Below are 23,549 nucleotides of genomic sequence, written 5' to 3'. Positions count from 1 at the left end.
GGCCAGCACTGCTAAACTGGGACAGCATAAATCAAACTTTCAAATATGTCGAATTGAATCTATTGTGCACATTAACTTTGCACACATATATCCAATTAGCTGTTTGCCCTTGAAATATATTATGACAGTGGCTCGGAGATCAAGTTTGCTCCTGAAGTGTCGGCTACTGCAATCGCCAGGAATATAATCGGTAAACCAAGGTAAGCCTAATAATTCTATGAGCGCCGATGCGTACAAACGAATCTAGGACATTTGTGTCTTATCTCGCACCGCCATATCATTGTTACTTGCGTAAGTTCAGATGCAGCATATTGGTCCTCAATCACAGTGACATCATTATTCATTAGCGAAGTCCACCGCCATTGAGTAGTTGCGCAATGCGTGCTCGCCTGCAGGTACGAGGGCATCCTGTTTGGGACTCGCGGAGCCTCTGTGTGAGTCAGCAGGGATTTCTGACAAGTAGGACGTCGGTCAGGTCGAAGTATTGCGGGCTGCTGTTTGCGCCCACTTTTAGCAGCAGCGTCAACTGAAATGAACAATTGAATGTTTCAATAAACCTGGGGAATGCTGGCACCACATACGAAGACATGACCATGCATAAGACAAAAGCGAAGCTAAAACGACCAATATGACGTTAAGGGAATGCAGATAACATGCGCTGTTTAACTGTCTGTTGTAGCAATATGTTGTAAACGAATGATAAACGAAAGTTAATTGTGGCCCCATGGCCACGGTACTGCGCATGCGCAGTACTTTCACCCCTAGTTGCGTGCGCAAGCCGCTTGCGTCCCCTAAACTAAAGCTCTCTATAGTCACTTTCGGGAAATGTGCTTTTGCCACATAAGCATGTTTGTGGCCGGAAGCCTAATGGGAGCCAGCGTCAACGCACCAGAATAAGCAAGGCGTGATCACGGCGCTAACGCTAGCGACATTATTCGCTCTTTTAATAGTTTGATTAGTTCGTGGCGACGAGCTACCGCGTGGACCGGTGGAGTCGGCCTTCCGAGAGAGAAAGCAAACGGACACGATCGACCGATCTCTTTACGTAGCATTTTTAAAGATCTTCGAAAGCTAGCCCGCGCGGGCGCGTGCCAGCGGCTCCTGCCTCGTGTAGACGCGAGCGTCTGCGTCGCCGATGCTGCTGCAGAGTAAAGCCCCTTAAACTTCGTAAAGTAGTGCCACGCTTTGAAGAATGCCGCCTCCTCCTCGCGCGCTCGGGCCAAGGCCAACGCCGCGTCGCCTAATAGCATCACATGGGCCCTCGCGCCTTTCATCAGCGCCAATGCCAAGTAGGACGAGAGACAAATGAAAATCTCGCTTTTCCGGCGATTCATGCGCCATAAGGGAGGACTTGAGATGCCGGTGAAAGCGTTCAGCAAGTCCATTTGACCGTTGAACTTTTTTCTCCAAGAAACTGAAGCCTGCGCAGTCCCGCTACAGCGTGTTCGGCCGTGAATTTTTTGCATTCAGCCCCCACCGAAATGCGGCCGCGGCGGCCGGAATTTGATCCCGCGACCTCGTGCTTAGCAGCGCAACGCCAAGTTCACTGAGCAACCACGGCGTGTAGACAGAGGTTTCCATAAAGACAAAAAATATAAAGTGGAGACAGGAAAGATGCTACAATGGCTCAGCCTAATTAAAGTTCACGCAGGCTACAAATAGCCGGCTATTTGTATAGCATCGCAGCCGCACCGTTTCGAAGTGGATGTCATTTGAAATCATCGTCATCGGTCCGCGACGGCGGACGGTCGTGTAATCTGTTATTCCTTAAAGTAGAAAAAAAAAGACTATAGGGTATTTGATAACAGAATATCTGCCAAACCTACTGCAATAAACATTTCATGCAAATATATAATGGGCAAAATAAGTATAAAAATGTGCATGAACAATCGACGATAATTGTCAATGTAAACGTGTAGCTGAACGTTTCTTGAAAGATATTCGCTTCTCTTTTAAAAGGACTGACAACCAATTTTCACGATACCTTTCTTTTTATTGCAATGGAAAGCTTGCCGGTCAGTGTGTCTAACCCTTAAGTAGTAAAACGGAAAACGCCGTGGAACATTTTTGATCGGAATTTTTCGATCTGCAGTGAGGATGTAGTTCACTGGAATCATGCTGAAAACATGACAGGTGAGCGCGATAGGGATTATACGCCGGCACTAGTGGGAGGCAGGCGAGAAGTGCCACCGTAACTGTGAGAAAGTATTATTTTTTTATCAAGCAGATGTTCCTGCGATTAAATGTTTTCCGAAGTGTTAAAGTATTTCTGCGATAATAGCTACGTGTTTTCGGGGTCTTCTGCCCAACTGCTTTGGCATTTAACCAGTCAAAACGAAACCAATCGGATCGAGAACGAAACGACTCTTTTTCACGCGATTTGCAGTTTAGCGGGCTGCCGTTGCATTGCTTGCGCTTTTGAATTCCGAAATGTAGAATGAAGCGCAAGTGCCTAATCATATAGCAACTGCAATTTTAAGCTATAATTATGTTCTGCCTAATAACAGCCGACTGACGTCTTCTGACGTACAGTAATCTCATAGGCTACATCCGAAGTACCAAGGTTTCGCCGCCAGGCCTCGCCACTTACTAATTTTTGAGACTTTCTTTCCCAATTTAATATTATAATTCCTGCTTAAATCGGCAACAGCGTTCAAGATTCTATCACTATAAATCACGGTCATTTCATTTCAATCAATATCTCGCAGCTCATTCTGGCCAGTTGTCAGTCCCTTCAAGGAGGGTTGCGCTTTAAGGAGTATGTTCGTAGTGATAATAATTTAACTATAAATCGATAAATAAACTGGAAGGGAAGGAAAACTGCTGCTAGGAAAACATGTTGTCGGGCTAGTTGGTGCATTGTATTAAGAAAAAACCAACAAAAAAAGGCACACGCAGGAAAGATACAAGAAGACAGAAATAGGCACTTTCCTGTCCTGTATGTTTTCTGTGGGCGTAGTTTTTTGGCAGTTTTTTTTCTTAATAAAATTGCTGCTGACTAACTGTAACTGTCTAGCGTAGTCTGTTGACACCAGCAGCGGTGGGGGGGAGGGTGGGGAATAAAAGGACAGGGATACAGGTATATTGGTTGCAGAAAGGGTGTTTAGGTAGTGTTTTTTGTTTCATTGCGCAATTTTCCTCTGAAAACAGCTGTCATTCATCATAACTGTCGCGGTAGTATATAGGTGGTTATAAATATCGGCCGATTCATCATATATGTCTTGTAGCGAGGTCACCGTTGCGATTTTCGGCTGCGGCGGCCGCAATTCGATGGGTGCCGAATGAAAAAAAGAAAAACGCTGGTGTACTTAGATTTAGGTGTGCGTTTATAGGCGATACAAATTAATCTGGACCTACTTCCCATTAAGCCGTGATTCACAATCGTATCGTCGTCCTGAAGAATTTAATCAAATTTTTAATGCGTGCTGTCTCCAGCGGCGCGGAGCGCCGGCGTGGAAGGCTAATCTCCTCTCTCATCGCCGGAGCCTTCTCCTGTAGCATATACAGGAACACTACTTTCAATCTGCCGCCACAGAGGGAGAGAGCAGAAAGAGGGACGCAACCGAGGTTGCGGGATGGACGCGTCGTTTGCATCAGCACCTTTGTATCGGCGGGGAAACTCCGACCACCACAAAAACGGGCGAAAGATCCGGAGAAACCTATTCGCAAGAAAAGAACACGCACGATAGCACATGCCACAAGAACCCATGTTCATCGCCCGTGTGCGTATATAGAGCGCATAAGCATTCCATAGTTAATTATACAAAAGAGCTGTTTAAACAGCCCTAAGGAGATGACGAAAAGAATGAAGGCGGCTACTGTCGCATACTCTGAAAGGTCTTCGAGAGGCTGCAGTGTATAGTATTGTGCTCATGACATGTACCGCACGTGGACGTCGGCACATCGGCGTGCGTCGCCTCGCTCACCTGCACCTGGATGGGTCGGGTGATGGTTATGCTGTACGGTGTCCAGTGCGAGTAGTGCCGGGTCAGCGTGCTGCTCTTGATCACGTTCCGGTCGAGCACCGAGAGCCGCACGTGCAGTTGGGAGGAGCCTCCCGCGCCGTCGCGGAAGGGGCCCTTGCGAAATCGGAAGCGTAGGCAGGTCGACGCCTCCGTGTCGTTATCCGGCACGGCCAACACTCGGTCCAGAGTCACCGCCGCTGATTCGTTCTGACCTACGGTCGTGGTCAGGTACCCACCGCCTGCAGTGGCGCACACGTATGGCGGCGTTCTTAGAACGTTCATAAGTTCAAAAAAGAATAAAAAAGAAAGAAAGAAAAAAAAAGAAAAGCGTTCGTTTCTCGCATATCGGAGCTGAGAAACTCAAGGGTTCGATTAGATCGCAAGTGCGGAGCAAGGGAGAGACGGAAACAGAAGGTGGATAACTGATTGATTGGCTATTTGACCGGACTTATTGATCGGTCTTAAACATGCAAGCGAAACGCAGAGGCTATCTATGACAGTCGCTGTACTGGAGAGCGCTGGAAAGGGGTGGAGTGGTAAAATCCGGAATAGCGAAATCTGGAACATCGACACGCATTTACAGGAACACGCCGAGTGGGCACGCCTGCGCATCCGCCGTGGTTGCTTAATGGCTACGGTGTTGGGCTGCTGAACACGAGGTCGCGGAATCGAATACCGGCCACGGCGGGCGCATTTCGATGGGAGCGAAATGCGAAAATACCCTTGTACTTAGATTTAGGTGCGCGTTAAAGAACTCCAGGTGGTTAAAAGTAATCCGGAGTCCCCCAATACAGCGTGCCTCATAATCAGATCGTAGTTTTGCACGTAAAACCCCATAATTAACAAAAATTATTTCTGCGTGAAAGAGGCCGAGGGGACTGGAATCGCTTTCTAAACGAATAAAAGAAAGCGTTGCACGTAAATATTACGACAACGTTTTTTTATGTCCCTTAAAGGAAATAATTACCTTATCCAGTTTTCACAATTTGTATCATATGGAATACTGTATAAAAAGCCCTTGTACTTTCATCCTACAATCCCAAATGATCACACGGCATTTTTGATACAGGTGGCGAAGAAAATTGAACGTTTCGTTGCCGGGCATAAATAGCACGTTGGAATGGAATTAGACAGTATGTTGAATAAAGAGAAAATCAGACATCCACCCGTTCGCAGCAATTGCTACAAAGGAAACCCAAACGGGTTCCTCGAAAGAAAAGCTTCATAGTTGAAGAAAAATTCGTCCTGGTCCGGGACTCGAACCCGGGACCACCGCCTTTCCGGGGCAGCCGCTCTACCATCAGATCTAACCAGGCGGCTAGCAGATGGCAGAGCGAAGTCGAATTTGTCGACAACACGAAGCAAAGGCAAGAGTTTGACCTAGTAGTTCTGAGTTCCGGACCAGGAGGAATTTTTCTTCAACTATGAGGCTTTTCTTTCGAGGAACCCGTTTGGGTTTCCTTTGTAGCAATTGCTACGAACGGGTGGATGTCTGATTTTCTCTTTATTCATTACTTCTCTCCACCTTGCGGGTTTCCGCAGAACTACTAGGTCAGACAGTATGTTGTGCAAATGGGGGGGGGGGGGAGCATTCACTGAGCAAATGTTGTGCACATGCATTCAAATGCCGAATGGTTGTGTATCGGAAAACAGTCCGATCGACGGTGATTTGTCACGTAACCGGAATCAACGGTTACTTCAAGAGGGCTTGTTGTTGGGCAAGCGTATGTCGTGTTCTCTGTGTGGTTTCCGTTAAAAAAATAATTCATGGTTACTTCAAGATTGTTACTGCATCGAACAAATCTATAACCAGGCCCTCATCATTCAACGTGACAGTATAGAAAGATAATAAAACATGTTAGGATGGTGACTCTCCTTCACAAACTATATTTGCGTTTCGGCAGTAAAATGCTGATTATTAGATGAAAAAAAAAATGAAGGCCAAATTCCTGCCTGTAAAATTTTGCGCCCAGGACACAGCACCGACAAAGTCATTGTTTACTCCTCATAACTGACGGTATTTTCAGGTGCCTGAGCTTTCTTTTCTTTTTTCTTTTTATTGTGAGGGGGGGAGGAGGAGGTAATGAAAGAAAAGTTTAGTGAAGTCGCCAAGTGGCGCGCATTTCCAAATGAAATGTAGTCATTCGTTTCTCGGGAAACGACTGACAAGCCCTTAGCAAATCACTTCAGACTTTATGAGATCACAGAAGCTAGGGTAGGAATTAAACGTGGCGTGGCCACATGTGTACCTGCTTGTTTACTTTCTATGAAAGGCTCCGCTGCATGGTAAGATTGTCCCATTTGTAATTTCATAATGCAGTCAAATCAGCTAATCTAGCTCAAAACTTTTATTCTGTGCCCTTTGAAGGGGTGGGCCCGAATTCCGGCGCGTTGTCTTCGGTGGTGATACTTTTTTTTATCTATAACGCATAAATCCCAAATGTGCGTAAAAACGTTTTGACGATTTGAGGTGGCATGCGAGGTTTTATTGAACCCTAAGATCCGCCGCCATGGCTCGAGTGGCGCTGGCTAGCACTCGCGGGTCTAGGTTATCAATTCGAATTTTGAATTTATTGCCGCTTGCATACACACGCCTTTAAATAGAACGAGGAAAATGAAGTCAAATACATTGATACTTCAGCGGACGCAGCAACAGATGTTGCCATGGATCCGCAGGCATAATGTGGAGGGTATAAATTCGATTTTCGTCAGACGGAAGAGATTTGTTCTTCCACTTTCACTTCCGTTTTCGCAATTAGAAGTGTTAAGTTTATCGGAAGTAAGTTTCATCTACAACGATTTCTACAGTTCAACAAGGTTGGCTTCTTCACAATAAGATAGCTTGTGTGGGGAAGCCCGCTTCAATAATTTGTTTGGATAATGCATTGATGTATGTGGCACTTGTAACTGAATAAATTACCACAGCATGCTGAACATCTTAAATAAATAAATAAATAAATAAATAAATAAATAAATAAATAAATAAATAAATATTTTCACCCAGGCGTTTCTTTTACTATTCGGGACATGATAGCCAATATCAATGGTAGAGGTGGGTGGATATGAACTTCTTCGAATACGAATCGAATACGAATAGTAAGTATCGAATATCGAATAGTCAAACGTAGATGCATATTTTTGCAGCAGAAGTATTTATTTCAGTATGGGTGAGTACCACGCTTGTGCTGACTAGTGACAAAAAAAGACAGGCAACTATCGGGAACAAATTATTATGTGTAAACACAAGATATTGTCATTAAAAATTGTGCAAGAACAGCCTCTCGGCAACTTTAGAGCTTGGCTGCAAACAAGCTATAGAAGATACAAAATCTATTGTATGGATATAGCTTTCAAAAACGCAGAATAAGTGGTCGCCGAAAAAGGATAAGAAATTGTGTGTGGGGGGGGGGGGGGGGAATTGGAATATTCAAGTGTACTTGACGTCTACGTAAAGCGAAACATTTAAGATTTGTAGAGAATCGTTGCATGAGTACTGAAAATGTTGTGTAGCGAACTGTTATGTAGAGATTATATGCTGTAATGTACTTATTTATAATAAGTATGACAATGTTTGTAATGACAAGACATAAGGCTGAAAGCAAATTAAAACCTAATGGCACATACACAGTATCCCCATGGCCGTGTTACCAGTGGCCGCAGTGTGCACATGCCTTTAGACTACACTGTCACCGGGATTGGCCCATCAAGAAAGTGAAAAGGACCCGTTTCAAGGATAACATCCCACGTTGTAGCTTAATTAAAGGATAAAAGTTCTATTGACGTTAAACTGTCAAAAGTGTGAAATGACAGACTATTAACGGAAATAATCGATTTTTCATGTAGGCTTCCGCCGCGCAATCGAAAACATTAGCATTACTCGTTTTGTTTCATAGTAGAGAATATGCGAAGTTCTGCGAGTGCGTTCCCCCTCACACCACGTTTGTCTCACACAAGATGGCGGACGTTGTCACGGAAGTGGAAGCATAAGCGCAGCAGCTGGTGCTGCTAACATTGACACCATCCCTTTCTCACTACATCTTCGGTCATGAAACTGAAACACATCCACCCAACTGTAGCACAAAGCTAAATTTTCTATATTTGCTCTATATCCTCGTTTCTTTCTCGGCGCGATGATTCCCTTGACGGGATGTCGGCCATCGTGAGTAGGACCACCAAATAGTGTGCAAAAACCTACTTCCACTATATCGTATGTCTCCTATTGCTTTGCAAACTTTTGTCGTTCTCTCGCTTCTGATAATTTGTTATGTTCTGTCTTTTAGCAGGCGAAAAATATATGCACACATTCGCTTATTGCGAAACATTAGGTCATTTTTTAATATTCGAAAATGCTTACTAGTTAATACGAATACATATAGTTGGGGTGTAGTATTTGGTTCTTATTCAAAACTTAGGGTGTTCGCCTACACCTAATTAAAGGCCGTTTTTCATGACTTTTCTCTTCTTCCTGCGTAATATGTATTCCACGCACTGTATCTGCATTCCGCAGTGGGCGCCAGACGTACTCTCCGGAGGCACCGACATTTTATAAGCGTATCAAACTGCAAGTAGTGGCAATGCCTCTCTGTTCATTTATCTTAAATGAACAGGGAATCTGTCAAATGATTCCAGCGCCAGCTCGCGGGTTTTTTTTCTTATCCCACACTCGCTTATAATATGGCCGAGTAGTTTTGATGCGAAAACGTCAAATGGTCGATTGAGCGAAGAAGCTGACGTCTGTCATCTATAGCAGCGAAACGGCATCAAATTTGCCATTAGCTGCGACGCCACGCCTCGAGCTCGCCTCGACGGAGCAGAGCGAAAGGGAACACCTGCTGCCGCAATAGCGCACCATGTGGTGCGCGAGGGGAGAGGGCAACGCCGCGACGCCACGTCACCCTTGCTCTCGGAAGCCTATGTCTCGAAAGCCGCGCAAGCGCTCGCCTGTATTTTAACTGCGCCTCGGCAAGGACGGATCAAAACGCTCAAACGCGTTCGCTTGCCCTGGAGGAGTCCATAACTCGAACGACTGCTATGCGGAGTTCAAATGGATATTAATGCTATCACATTAACAACTCATAGGAAATGCTCAGGTGTCCTTAGTTGCGGCGATGAGCCATCCACCATAGAATAACTTACATTTCAGTTCAAGTTTATTTCCTGTAGTGAAAACGAAGGGGAACCCACTAAAAGCAAATGCGTTCAGTAGCTTGAAGTGAAAGCCCCCCTTGACAAAGCGATGGACTATTTTTTACGAACAAATATAGTTTTGTGTACAGACTTGCTTCGCGTACAATGAATTGGAATCAAGTTTTAAACAGACTTATAGTACAATTTGAATGGTACTCAGAGTTTTCTCGCAGGCAAACAAAACACCTTCGCAAACAATACCCACCCACTGTTGCACATCCATATATTTTTATATGGATATATAGCACCGGCAAACAGCGTCAAATATTCAAAATACTCCCAAATACATGTGCACCTGCTTAGTAGAAAAGAAAACGAATACTATACATCGTAATCTGTGAGTACTAATTGACCGACTTTCCTCGTTGCATGCCCATTCAGAAATTTTTTAGGAATTTCAACAATTGCAAACGCTCCATTTTATTTTCTAAAGCTCTAAATGGTTTATTCATTCCTACATGAGCCATGCAGACGTGACCTGCTTACCGCCTATTAGTCGACGCACTTGGAAACTCCCGTATGGCTCCTCCTTGATGGGGCAGTCGAGACTAGGCATGTGGAAATTGCAGTAGAAGATGGTACCCGCCGGTAGCGTTACCTGGGGGCCGGCTTCCGTCTCTGACTCTGGAAACAAGGTGCGCAATGCGAAACAGATCACGCAGTGGGAGCGTGAGACGGCAGGTCGCACGTAAGAGCTCTGCACGCGCGCGCGAGAACAGTTGACGAGACGACACCATGGCTAGTCCCATGCGCGCACACGTGCGCGACGCAGCGACCAAAGGAAGGGGACGTTCTAGCCGTCTGTCGTGGCTTGCCATGGCGGTTAGTCCCGTCTATTGTAACGCAACACTCGCGCTGGTTATGTTTTCTCGAGTTGTCTGCAGGACTTCCGGATCTCCTTGTCGGCGCACTGTCAATAAATTGCGTTACCACCATGTGCACAGGGCGTCGTCTCAACTAACGTTAGCCGAGCTGTTATACATCATCATCATTATCATTATCATACGTCCACTGTCGGACGAAGGCCTCTCCCAGCGATCTCCAATTACCCCCGTCTTGCGCTAGCTGACATAATATATATATATATATATATATATATATATATATATATATATATATATATATATATATATATATATATATATATATATATATATATATATATATATAACAATGCAATATATGATTAGGCGATCTACGGTGTTCGGTCATCAGTCCTTGTCCGCTTCTAGGATCATTTTGTCTGCTAATTGTCTGGCTACTACTTAGGCACGTTAATTAGACTTTTTTTTTTCATTTAAAGGAATACCTTCTGATAGAAACCGTTGTTGCGCCCTAAAACATCTAGTTCCGTCGTTCTCAGCGCGCCATGGCTCGCGCAATTATTCTTTTCCGCGCTTTGCTCGTGGCGCGCGAGATACAAAAAGCGCCACATGATGACGCGCCTGCTCACCGCAACACCAGCGGTGCCAAAAGTGATTTGAACTAACTAACTCCGCCTATTTCCTCACTCGGAAACCTACCGAAGCCGATAGCGGTGTGCGAAGAGGGATTTTTGAGACCGAATCGGGAATAGGAATCGAATAGCGCCAGAAGTGAGCCATACCGTATACTTTTCGATTAGTTTCCGAATAATGAACACCCGTTTTCAAATGACGTCCACAGCCTAGTGCTTATAACGTTAACAAGTTTCTGTCATTAAATTGCACGTTTTGTAGCGTTATTATTAAAAGTACAACTGCAGCATTACGAACAAATAAGCTGTCTCTTCGCATACAAAGTTTCTGCCGAGAGTGTGAGTGATCACTGTACAGCCGGTAAAGGCTTGAGCGACGCAGGCTGCTCCTCTACGTAAACTCTCATGCTTTATGCCCATACTATACCCGCGGGGACGAAGTTAATCGTACTTTCGCTCCAATGTTTTAATGCGCACTGTTAACGTTTTCATATACTCGAAAACTACTCGAAAAATATCCGTATTTACGAATTGTGGCTACCCATTCGGTATTCGGAAGTATAAGATAACCCTAGTGTCACATGCCCAGATGTCAACAAGTCAGAACCCAGTGAATGTAGTAAAATCAAGTTTTATTTGTTTATTCATTCGGCAACCATGTGGCGAGCTGCATGGGACGCGCGGCGATCGCAGCGTACGCAAGGACGTGGTGGTCGTACTGTTGTAATTCATGTTATGCTTCCAAGTGTCGTAAAAGCTTTATTCGTCTATGTACTGTGATTCATTTGCATTATATCTTACTTGTTTCGATCTTATGTTTTTGTTTCCGTCGTTCACATGTATACTACATGCAAACTCAGTGTGACTCACTGCAGCTCTGTATACAACCACAACATTTTCGTTCACTAAGAAAAATAACAGGCCCCTTTCTTTTGCCTATCTTAAGCGGGGTACAGCCAGTAGTTGGTGTGGCGCCTTATAGTTCACCAACTTCCTGCGTGTGTACCTTACCACGCTTTCTCAAGGCCATTTAGGTAATGGGCTCCCGTGCTGCAACTCATACTGAGTGCGATAGTAATTAAACAGAGTAAGATGTGTTACGGGCGAACCAAAACATTTACAGCGAAGATGTTAAAGGGAAGTTCCACAACGGTTCTCGGGCAGTGGCATCGTGATTGGCAGTAAATGTCAATGAAACAGCCAGTAACGCAGCCTTATACGACGTCGTCGGAACACGCAGCTAGAAGTCGGCTTCGGCAGGGTTAGAGCAGTATACGGAAACATGCGTCGGATGTAACGTAGAGAACAGAAGATATATCAGCTAAAGTACGGGTGAATCATATCGAAAGGCTCGTGTATAGCAAAAGAATCCGACCAGATATAACGAAACGATTGCAAAGTTTTGGCTAGATTGTCCGAAGGCTGCAAGAACTTGCTTACACAGCTTCGCTGTCTTTTGTGTGCGAGTTACTCCGATTGGCATACATCGGCGAATGCGTTTTTGTTTATTTTGTGACGCTCATTATTTACAAAAATTACGCAGTATCACCGTGTTTTAGGCGGAGTCACCTTAAGACAAGCCTAATTGTTATGTCCCGGCATTCCCATCTTGGCACACCACAACTCAGAGAACTCGCGTACACGATGGCTCCAAATTTTTCTCTATATATATATAGGTAAGGCTGTAAGAAACTACGATTTGTGTGATCTGACGATAAGCGGCGTGCTCTGCATGACGCGTCACTGTGTCTCGCTTTGTGCGAAACTGCAGACTCTTTTAAAAAGTCTTCTGGTGCTAAACGTTAGAGTTTCCTATTAAAATTACTAGAGAAAACTGTATAGACCGTTTTATTGGCCAGGAGGAACCTCGAACCAGCGTGCCACGCCGTTCTCCTCGCACAGCTATGTGCCGATCGCCGTTTCCCCCAGCGGCAGCTTGGAACGGTTGCGCTGTCATTGCGAATTAACGCGATTCTGACATGTTCCGTCTGTGATTGCTGCGATGTTAGATGACTCAAGGTGAACGGGCTTCGATTGTGCTGTATTCGGCTGCAAAAATAACTTTCGTAAGCGTATGGGAAGTGCATCTTCAGCCGCGGCGACTCCATGGACTCCGCCGCTGCGCGCCTGCAGACAAACGTCCGCTCTGAATTGCCAGCATACACAGAAAATACTTGATGCCATCAGCTTCACCGTGTATACGTTCAGAAGATTTTGTTTCCGGTGAGCGCACGGCGAGTTCCCATTGGCTGAGACGCCACGCCTCGACGGAGCAGAGTGGGCGAAACTGTTGCGGCGATAGCGCGCCGCGTATTGCGTGAGGGGAGAGGGCATCACCGCGGCGCCACGTCACCCTGGCTTTCGGAAGCCGTTGCGTAGTGCCCGAGCCAGCACCGCAGGCTGCTTGCTGGCTTGCTTGCCCGGGCAGCACGTACCGCTGTCGTCTGCCGGCCTCGGTCTCTCGTCGAGCAGGACTTCGGTGGCATGCGGCGTTGGCACCGCGGGCTGCTGCTTCCTGCTGGCTCGAGCAGTATGTACCGCTATGTTGCACTGCTCGCAGCGCAGAACTCGAAGAACCACTCAGCGGCGTTCGACTGGACATTGATGTTTTCGCATTCACAACCAACAGGAAATGCTTAGGTGGCTTCAGATTTTTTGTGTGTGTAAATCTTGATGCCGGGGTGCCAGGTAAACAATGCTTACAAAATAGTACAGCGAAAACTTGGAGCAGGAAAGCTAGAGAGACATGTTTCCTCGGAGCTCTGCTAGTTACTTGGATTGGGATGTATACACTGGTGTGGCATGCCGCATGGCACACGGAAACACCTCTGATTGTTGTTACCTGAGTGATACCTTAATAGAGTATAAGGCTATATACATGCAATAACAACACGTTGCGCGCTTGTTACGTATTGACAATGTTCAGGCTTGATTCGCCTCCTGTTTCGATCGCAGGCAGAGCTGTGGCAGCGCCCCTAGGCCCATCGGCGTTCGATATTGCGGCTGTATTGACCCTTTTCGCGGATCACTTTGTTCTACAGAGAAACGAGATGGCGCTTTTGGGCGACGCGCCGCCCGTTGCCTCAGTGACAGCGGACGAATGCGTAACCATCACTGCTTATACCGTGCTTCTGTGCGATCAGCTTCTGGAAGTGCAACTGAGTTTGCACTGACGCACTCTGCTCCAATCTGCTGCAAATTGTGGAGCGGTGACTTGAAGACGTGTGTAGTAGTTTGCTGCAAAAGTTGTGGCCGGCATATTGAGGAATGAAATGAATCTATGTGGCTAAGTTCACGGACCGCTGCTGTAACTGTCCTTACGTGTTATTGGCACTTCGAGATCTACGGCTTTTCCAGAGGATACAGAAATTTGCTCATCCGCCAGTGTTATATCGCTAACCTCCAAAGAAAGAGCTTTCATCGTCGGCAGAAAGAACGTCGGCAGTCAAAAGAGGGCCGCTACTTAAAGGGCCTTTCACCAGGTCTGGCCATTTTTAGCTGACAAGCGCAGAGCATACATTGCTCGATAACGATCGTGTCTGCAAAGTATTACATCGCTACACGCCGTGGAAAGATATGAAATTTCTAACCGAACGCCGTTTTTCGTTTTCGCGGCAGCCGCGCTCCAAGCCGGAGGATGACGTACAAGTGCTAGTGCGCCTATGTACACGTGTTTTCGCTGTGACGTTGCTCGTGGTGACACGTGACTTCGATAATCATTCAAGGCAACATCAGTTATTTGCGTAAGACGTTGCTTTAATAGATGAATTAAAGCTTAGAAATAATATAACACACAAAGAGAATGCCTGCGTGTTTTTGTTTTACTTAGCACCGCAGCAAGGGAGATGTACTTCCGTTTCATCGGCTTGTTCCTACGTCGTGCAGTCGCGCGTGCAGAGACCGAAACTATGTCATTTTATACCGTGTTCCAGCGCGGGATCATGTTCTGCAATCCGCTTGTGTCCGCCTCAATATTCGTGTAGCACAGAATTATACCGCTAGTCAGGTGTCTTCTTGCACAGTGCGCAAAATCTTGCACTGTGCGAAACGAGACATCACGGCAGCTCGCGCGCGACGCCGTCAGCGGAAGTGCGCCGCGCCGCAAGAAAGCGAGGAGGCAAAAAGAATGAAGGCGGGGCCCGTGACGTATGCGTCACGCAATCCTAAACGTCTGGTATGGGAGAACGCTTGGAAGGAATTTTGCTTGCGGAGGCTAAATGGGGCTAGTGGAGAGAGTGTCTCGCTTGGCAGTGGAGCTCGCCTTCTGAAATCATGCGTTCGCGGCACCGAATTATTTCTATCTCTGCTATTAATGAGCCGATTTGAAAAATGTTTCTGGCAGAACGCTCCCTAGAGCACGCGTAACAGCTTCCAGCGCATAATCAAAATTTGCTATGGCGCCTGGTGAGGGGCCCTTTTTAAGCAATGACAAAGTAGTGCCCCCTAGTATCAGTTTTGGGCACGTTATCTAGACACACCTACCCCAACTGGCACGCAAACTCACGCCCATTCTATCGCCAGCATATGAAGCATAAGTGCAGGATATATATATATATATATATATATATATATATATATATATATATATATATATATATATATATATATATATATATATATACAATGCATGGCGCAGTGAATGTTTCGCAACGGTCCACAAGAGTAAGCGAGTTACTAGCGATAATACATCTTTGCTACGAGGTATTACAATGTACACAAAAGCTACCTTTCAAGCCTTGTGCGTAGTAAGAAAAGGTATACCGGAACTGTGCACACCAGCGAGCGATTAGGCAGAAGATAATAAGACAGGGACCGCACCGAGGAACTTTTCGGAATCATAAATGTGACAAGCCGCTGCTTCAAAGTATCTGCCAAATAAAGAATGAACAGCAATAGACATAAGCGGAAATTCATAAGCGGAAAGTTTGGATAGATCGGAATACATAGTAGCCCCACATTTAGAACAAGCACCATGTACGCTGCTCGCGCCGTTTGCATACAGCTTAATCAGCTCCTAAAGTGGTTTGACATGTTCTCTGAAGCTGTGGCCAAAGCTTCATGTCATACAGCCGATATCTCCCGAAGCAGTGGTTTGCTGATCCGCACCGACGTCATACACATCCATTCTAAGCATGGAGGCAACGGAGGCAGCTGAGGCAAGCAATGGACGCGTCAGCACGTGATCAAACATGGCAGCGCCCACGGGATCGCCATGAAATGGGCCAGCACCGAAGCTCAAAGCTTAGTAACGGCACACTAGAAAGTAACAGCATGGCGCTGGATGATAGACGGCGCTGTAGTAGCAAAATGGCCGCGCCCTCAATAAAACAGTTTATAGTGTTGCGATAGTTCAGGTGCCGTGGGAATGATAGTTATTTCATGGACTTGTCAGAACTTCGTGCTCCTGGCTTCAGACGTTCTTGCGGCTTTATTTTTACCCTGTACCTGCCTCTATTGGCCCAAATATTGAAGCAATCCTACTTTTTTTAAACGGAGAAAGCAATAAGACTTTGCGTAGATGCATATTCACTGCGAAATGTAGTCGTTTGCAATGCATATTTTTATTGAACATGTTCAGTTTCCAAATACAGAATGTCGTTCGAAGCCAGAAGTACGAAGTTTTAGGCAAATCAATGTACTAACCATGACTGACAAATCTACACGTCCCGTACTGCAAACTTTCCAGGGTTCCGAGTTTTAGTAATATCTTTTGTTGGGCACTCCATGTACTAAACTTGGCGCTTGTGAGAATGCCCTTGTGGTTGCGCCACACAGGTGGCATCAGATCACCAGTAGTCATCGCATTATTTGCCTGGCACAAGATGTAAACTGCGCTTACTGCAGAGAGAGCTGAAGGCTGACTCGTTGCGCCCTCCGAAGATGCTGCTGCTGCTGTTTCCCACACACCGGGTTCCGGGCTCGCATCGTGTGCACGGCTCTCCCGGCAGATACACGCGGCTCTTCAGGTAGTTGCCGCTGCGGGGCGCGAACATATCACTCGCTATACTAGGAAGTGATCGCGTTATAATTTCAATTCTGGCTAATTACAGAAAACGTAAGCGATCTGAAGTGTCTTTTATTGGTGACCCCGTAAAATTTAAGGCTTATTAACGAAACACGTAGTGAAACAGCGCCTGCTGCTCTCGCTCTCTCTGTCTCACCCTTTTTATTAGTTGTCTGGCAAAATTTACTTGCATATTCTACTTAGGGGCGTCGTCACTTGTACTGTGTAAGAGCGTGTTTCTATCACAAAACCCAACGTAGGATACGATGTTTGATACCTTGAATGCTGAGTGTGCAACTCTAAAACTCACAATGGTGTTGTTTGACACGCTGGGCGCGAAGTTTCAGTTGTGGATAGATCACTAAATCAGTTATTAAGTTAGCGCATGTCGCCGGACTCGGTGCACTCGTACCTCAATGCCTTCGTCCAGCAGTTTGGAGCACGAGCTGTTAATTCGCTGACTAAGCGTGCACTCATGAGGTGTCTTCGTTAGCCGAGTGGGAGCTTCTGTATACGTGAAGATGGTTAGGCGGGTACGTGTGCGAACTTGACTGAAGCTCTGTGGTGCGCGAGGCAGTGCTTGGTGTGGTGGCATCGAATTCGGACGACTCGTGCTAGGCACGTGGCCGTAATATAAAGTTTGAGCGTATCGCTGCCGAATGGCAGCGTACACGCAAGGAGACTTGCGAGGGTGCGACGCAACGCACCATGCAGTGTGACTGTTAGTTACCACGCAATCTCAGGAATGGTTCTGTCTTTCCAAAATGTGGCCGTACCTAGTCATCGCACCTTTCCCCTTTCCGATACTTTTCTCCCCGAAAACGGCGCGCTTCTTACGCTCGATCATTTGACGACAGGAAGGTCCGATAACGAGACAAGCGAAAGTCTTCTTTCTTTCTTTCTTTCTTTCTTTCTTTCTTTCTTTCTTTCAATGTAAGTCGAGTCTTGATATAACATAAAAGAAAAGAGAACTACCTAACGAGGCTGAAAAAGCACATTGTTAATCATTAGTGTCCATTTGTTCGTGTTTGTGTATCCGTTGCTTGCAGATAGTATTCGCACCCGTCCTACCATGGCATCAAAGCTGTGATAAAATTCGCTAAACAACAATTTTTGCTAGTCATAAGTATTGAACTTCTTCGCATCCTCGCACACCCGCCGTGGTGGCTTAGTGGTGGTGGCGTTTCGCTGCGAAGCACTAGGTCGCAGGAGGATATCGCGGCCGCGGCGGCCGCATTTCGAGAGGGGCGAAATCAGGATTGATTGTTTTATTTAACACCCTTGCACCGGCCGCGTAGTGTAGTTTGCGGGAAGCTATGTCTTTGGCACGTGACCGTACACCTAGCACTAACCTGAGAACCTTGAACTTTAGGTCAATCTTCTTACGTAAAGGGCTGCTGTGTGAACGCGTGCGTGTACTGTTGTCTGTAGGGCAAAGTCTAAATGGAATGAAGTATCCCTCGTGAATGCGTGAGAAACCAGATGCTCACCGAGTGCAAACACACTCGTTATACGGAAAGTTCGCCGAATCGAGACAGAACACTCACGCCGGACCGTAGTTGCAGACGTAGGACTGCACGAACCAGCGTCTCCTTGTGAAGAGCGAGTAGCCACAGCCGATGGACCACGTCTTGGCCCACACCATCTGAGTTGCAGCACACGGAAATCTTGTAAGTGACAGTATACTGTACGGAAATATTAGGCTACGCTAGAGTGATAGATCAGGCTTTTGAAAAAGCAAGCAGCCAACTTTTATTTAAGTCTTATGTGCCAGAAAAGAAAAAAACAAAGGGAAAGAAATTATGGCAGAAGTTATGTCACCATGGCTGTTGACGGTAAAGCGAATACATTTCGAGCAAAGTAGCGACAGAACACATTCCTGAAGTCAAGTTTATTTAACATGTGTAGTGGTAATTCTGCGACTTTCAGTGCTTCGGCTATCTGCCGCATACTCCGATATTGTTCCACTCTACTATAGCCCTCGCTTGGCTAAGTCGCCCATGAGCATGGAGGTATGACAGCGACTGTATGACGCTGAGGCAGTGACGATAAAAGGATGAAAAAAGAACGCAATCGATGAAACGACAAAGGTGCATAATGACTACGGCATGACAACAATGACGTGACGCGACTACGTGACAAGACAACATAAGGGCAATGAGATTACGACTCTATGACGACTATGCTGACGACGATGGTATGACGAATACCGAATGAAGAAGCCAGAATGACGACGATGACATGACCAAGACTGCACGACGATGATGGCATGACAACGGTGGCATAATCACGATTGAATGATGACCCTCAGACAACATTACGATAAAATGATGAACAAGGAATGACGTCGTTGGGTGGACGAAGGCAGTGTGACGACGACGGCATGACAACAACGCGATGACGATACCGAAGTGATGACGATACCGAAATGATGACGATGGTGAAACGACAGCGCGACGACAGCGGTATGATGACGATGGCAGGACAAGAGTCGGATGTCGAAGTTACATTGATGACGATAGAATGGCCGTGACGGCATTCCGAAGATGATAAAAAAATCAAATTATGGGGTTTTACGTGTCAAAACCACGATCGGATTATGGGGCACGCTGTACTGGGGGGATTTCGGAATAATTTGGACAACCCGGAGTTCTTTAACGTGCACCTAAATCTAAGTACATGGGTGTTTTTGGATTTCGTCCACATCGAAATGTGGCCTCTGTGGCCGGGATACGATCCCGCGACCATGAATACGGTATGACAATGAATGCATGACGACGACTGCACGACAGCGGTGCAGTGACGACGATGGTATGAAATTGGCATGAGATCAACGGGATGACGACAAGTGAACGATGACAATGGTCTGATGATGACTGTGTCACCACGAAAGATGTATGACGACGATGGAGTGAGGACGACAGCATGACGAGAGTCGGATGAAGAAGCTTTAGTGACGATAATGGCACGACCTCGACGGCATTATGACGATGGTCTAATGGAGATGGACAATGGTGGCATGGCAACGGCTGCCTCACGACGGCGGCATGAGAAAGGCGGCACAATCGCGATTGAATGATGACAGTATGATTACAATTACAATGAGGAAAAAAGGTTGACGTCGAGGGAATGACGAAGGTGGTACGAAGACGACGACATGACGACAATGAGGTGATGTTACTTAAGTGACGACAATGACAAAATGTCACCGTGATTACGACGGGGTGCCGACGACTGTATGACGGCGATGGCCTGAAGAAGACGGCATGCCGAGTGTCGAATGACAGAGCTGAAGTGCAATGACAGAGCGGCGATGCAATGACCACGATGGCATCACTACCACGAGCCCATACCTAGTGACACAAGTTCTTGTACAACTTGCGCGACTGGGTCGGTGTAGAAGGCGTGACGGCGATGGCATGACAATAGTAAAATTACGAAGCTGGAATGACAACAATGGAACGACCACGACGGCATCACGACCAGGAGTATATACGTAGTGGCCCAAGCAAGTAGACGGTTAACTTGGGTCACTGGGTGCGTAAGAGGCCGGAAGGAAGGAAGGAAGGAAGGAAGGAAGGAAGGAAGGAAGATAGATAGATAGATAGATAGATAGATAGATAGATAGATAGATAGATAGATAGATAGATAGATAGATAGATAGATAGATAGATAGATAGATAGATAGATAGGCTCAAAATGGCTGAAGCAGGCAAAGAATGCTATTCGCATTAAAAACCCGAAGGAATGAAAGGTCGGCGCCGCCGACGTAAAATTTACGCCCCCCTCCCCCCCCCCCCGCTACCCCCTAGGACTGTGGATTGTGCGAACGTCTCACCGAAACGTGTCACGGCCGGCCTGGCCGTAAGTGGCGCAGGCTGACACTTTCAGTGCTAGTCTTTTGAACATACACAAGTACTCAAGAAAGTTGATAGGAGGACGGTCCCTACTGCCGGTAGAGTAATAAATATAAATAACAGAGAGAGTGTAAGAGTGGGGTTGAAGATTAATATGCAGAAGACAACGATAATGATGAATAACCGGGCAAGGGAACAAAAGTTCAGGATCGCCAATCAGCTTCTAGAATATGTGAAGGAGTACGTTTACCTAAGTCAATTGATCATAGGGAACCCTGATCATAAGAAGGAAATTCATAGAAGAATAAAAATGGGTTGGATCGCATATGGCAGACATTGTCAGCTCCTGACTGGAAGCTTGCCGTTATTATTTAAAAGGAAGGTATACAATCAGTGCATTTTACCGGTGCTGACATATGGAGCAGAGACTTGGAGACTGACAAAGAAGCTTGAGAACAAGTTAAGGACCACGCAAAGAGCGATGGAACGAAGAATGCTAGGCATAACTTTAAAGGACAGAAAGAGAGCGGTTTGGATCAGAGAGCAAACGGGTATAGACGATATTCTAATTGACATTAACAGAAAAAAAATGGCGCTCGGCAAGTCATGTAATGCGCAGATTAGATATCTGTTGGACCATTAGGGTGGCAGATTGGGTACCAAGAGAAGAGAAGCGCAGTAGGGGCTGGCAGAAAACTAGGTGGTGCGACGAAATTAGGAAATTTGCGGGTGTTAGTTGGAATCTGTTGGCGCAGGACAGGGGTAATTGGAGACCGTAGGGAGAGGCCTTCGTCCTGCAGTGGACATAAAATAGACTTATGATGATGATGATTACGATGACGACGACGTAATAGTTCTGCGAAAACCTGCAAGTTGGAGAGATGTAATTAATAAAGGGAAAATGAGACATCTACCCAATCGTAGGAATGACTGCCTTTGTAGCAATTGCTACGATTGCGTGGATGTCTTATTTTCCCTTTATATATTACAGCACGCGCATTGCGGAAGATAGGGGTTCAGCACCCACGTGAAGCAAGTTGTTACTTGTCTTTTTGTTGTTGATTTTATATTTCAACTAAGCTATTTCAATTAAACGTAACAGTTAATTTCTTGTGTGGTTTCGGCGGCTTCATTGTCTGCTGGAAATAGTTTACCAAACAAGCAAACAAAAATTGGGGCCCTTGGTTGTCCTTGCGGTCCTCGATCATTAAAACTGTGCTTATGCATTTGGATCACAAAGAACCTGATGGTAGTGCGAAGGCAATATTGACTCTACTGCGCACATCACATCTCTGTATTGCAATGCATATTCCGCGTAAAGGCCTGCTCTCAAGCAATCAAGAGTGGACCGGTAAATATGCAACGGTAAGGTCTGGACCTAGTGTTGCTCTATAGGCTGTGTTTCATTGTTTCTGGAACTTTAAAGCTTTATCCAAACTTATTGTGTGATGTTTACCTTGTAAAGAGAAATATATTTATAGAAATGTGCATTTATAAAAATGTGTTATTGTATTCAATCCCCCTTCCTCTCGTTATATCCTACCGCTACACTCTTTGAGTGACATTTTCTTTGGTTCGATAGAAGAGCACACTAACTCTAAAACTGGGAAACCCTTGCTTTTTTTATTTCATAAACTCAGTTGTGTAAAAAGTAAACTTGAATTTAATTCTTAAGTAAATACCGACGCACAGAATACACGAAGATTAAACACAGATTCGTATGTATCTTGCTTGTGTCGTTGCCCAACTGTGCATTTAAGTTCTGTCACGCGGAATCAACCCGACGAATCAGCCACAGTGACGAACTTTTGACTATGCATTAATCGATTGCGGGTGTCAATTAACAGAGCTGTTGAGGCCCTGAGGAACCTCTAGAACAATTTCTTTTGTCCTTATCCCTTTGCGATGTCTTTTCTGATTGCCCTTAAGAATGAAGGCCTGGGACACTTCCGTGAAGCACATTATTCCTATAGGTAAATTTCCTTATACGGTTAAAAATAATCAGGCTAGTGGCAGTAAGCTGCCACACAGTAAGTCTTCTAGTTACAAAGGAGTGGGACACTGTGGGAGAACTCAAGCGCGGGCAAACTGCTTCGTACGAGGTGATTCTGGAAGCAGGCTCCTAAAATTGAGAAAAATGCTTCCTAACAACGCATCTGCTCGCCGAATATAGCCGCTGAGCTAGTTCAGTACATGTTCGTTGTGGAAGCGACGCCGGCATCGAAATAAACCTTAATTAATATCGACCTCAGTTACCGCCTGTCTGCGAATCCGATGACGGGGCAGCTGATTGGACAAAAGAATGACGAGCGCACACAGGCAGCAAGCACGCGATGGAAAAGGCTGAACACTGCCGCGCCTTTCGTTCCGCCAGTTCTCGCAGTCCCCAGAAAAAAAAGATCTGTCACCTATCGTTGTTGCAAATTCTGGTGTATAAGAAAAAGCTCAAATGACAAAGGGACCAGCTTATCTCGCCGATATAAGAACGGACGGCTCGAAGAACACGGTGCCCACAGCATACCAGGACTGGATATAAGTACTATCGCGAAATAGCGCTAGGAAAAATACAGCACCGTTATGCATCGTCGAGCATAAGGCAAAATGTATTGGTGCATTAATTCAGCATGCACGTACCTGGCTGAAGGTGCCGTAGTACTGCCTGTAGATGTAGGGCGACATGGCGGCCGGCGGGAACTGCTTGACGCTGTCGTACCAGTAGGCGATGGTCGACCGCCAGTAGATCGGCGGCGCCGTTCGGGAGCGGATCTTGTAGTTGCAGATGTTTTGGCCAACGGTGAAACTCTCTGGCAGTGGGGCACGCGTAGAGATGCGAATTGTCGGGGGAAAAAAAAGAAAGTTCAGTGGTGATTTAGCGGTAAATGCTAGAGAAATGCGTTTGGCGTTATGCATCGCACTCTGTGAGGTTTCCGATCCATGAATAAAACCGCGTTCGCCACATTGCAAAGTGTTCTTCAGCAGGTAACTCGACACGTGTCCTGCTTCTTCCAGGGGCGAAGTACACCTGACGGTGGTCCGCAGGAGTCCATCGTCAGTTGCACTACATGTATGTATGTATGTAT

At 46.0% G+C, this 23,549-nt stretch overlaps 1 protein-coding gene across 1 annotated transcript; it reads right to left on the bottom strand.

Moving 5' to 3' along the window:
• Window positions 1-114: 114 nt before the first annotated feature.
• Window positions 115-23,268, bottom strand: LOC142581945 (CRISP/Allergen/PR-1-like). The gene is made up of 6 exons (XM_075691379.1): window positions 23,104-23,268; window positions 18,160-18,257; window positions 16,448-16,584; window positions 9,639-9,776; window positions 3,927-4,204; window positions 115-526 (listed from the first exon to the last, which is right to left on the bottom strand). Exons 1-6 carry the CDS (start codon window positions 23,146-23,148, stop codon window positions 440-442), a joined length of 783 nt encoding a protein of 260 aa, XP_075547494.1. The 5' UTR covers window positions 23,149-23,268; the 3' UTR covers window positions 115-439.
• Between the last annotated feature and the right edge of the window lie 281 nt (window positions 23,269-23,549).

This window comes from Dermacentor variabilis, chromosome 5, assembly GCF_050947875.1.
Source record: "Dermacentor variabilis isolate Ectoservices chromosome 5, ASM5094787v1, whole genome shotgun sequence".
NCBI classification, from domain to species: Eukaryota; Metazoa; Arthropoda; class Arachnida; order Ixodida; family Ixodidae; genus Dermacentor; species Dermacentor variabilis.
The sequence above is the reverse complement of the archived record's forward strand: the minus strand, read 5'-3'. Positions and strand labels throughout refer to the sequence as shown.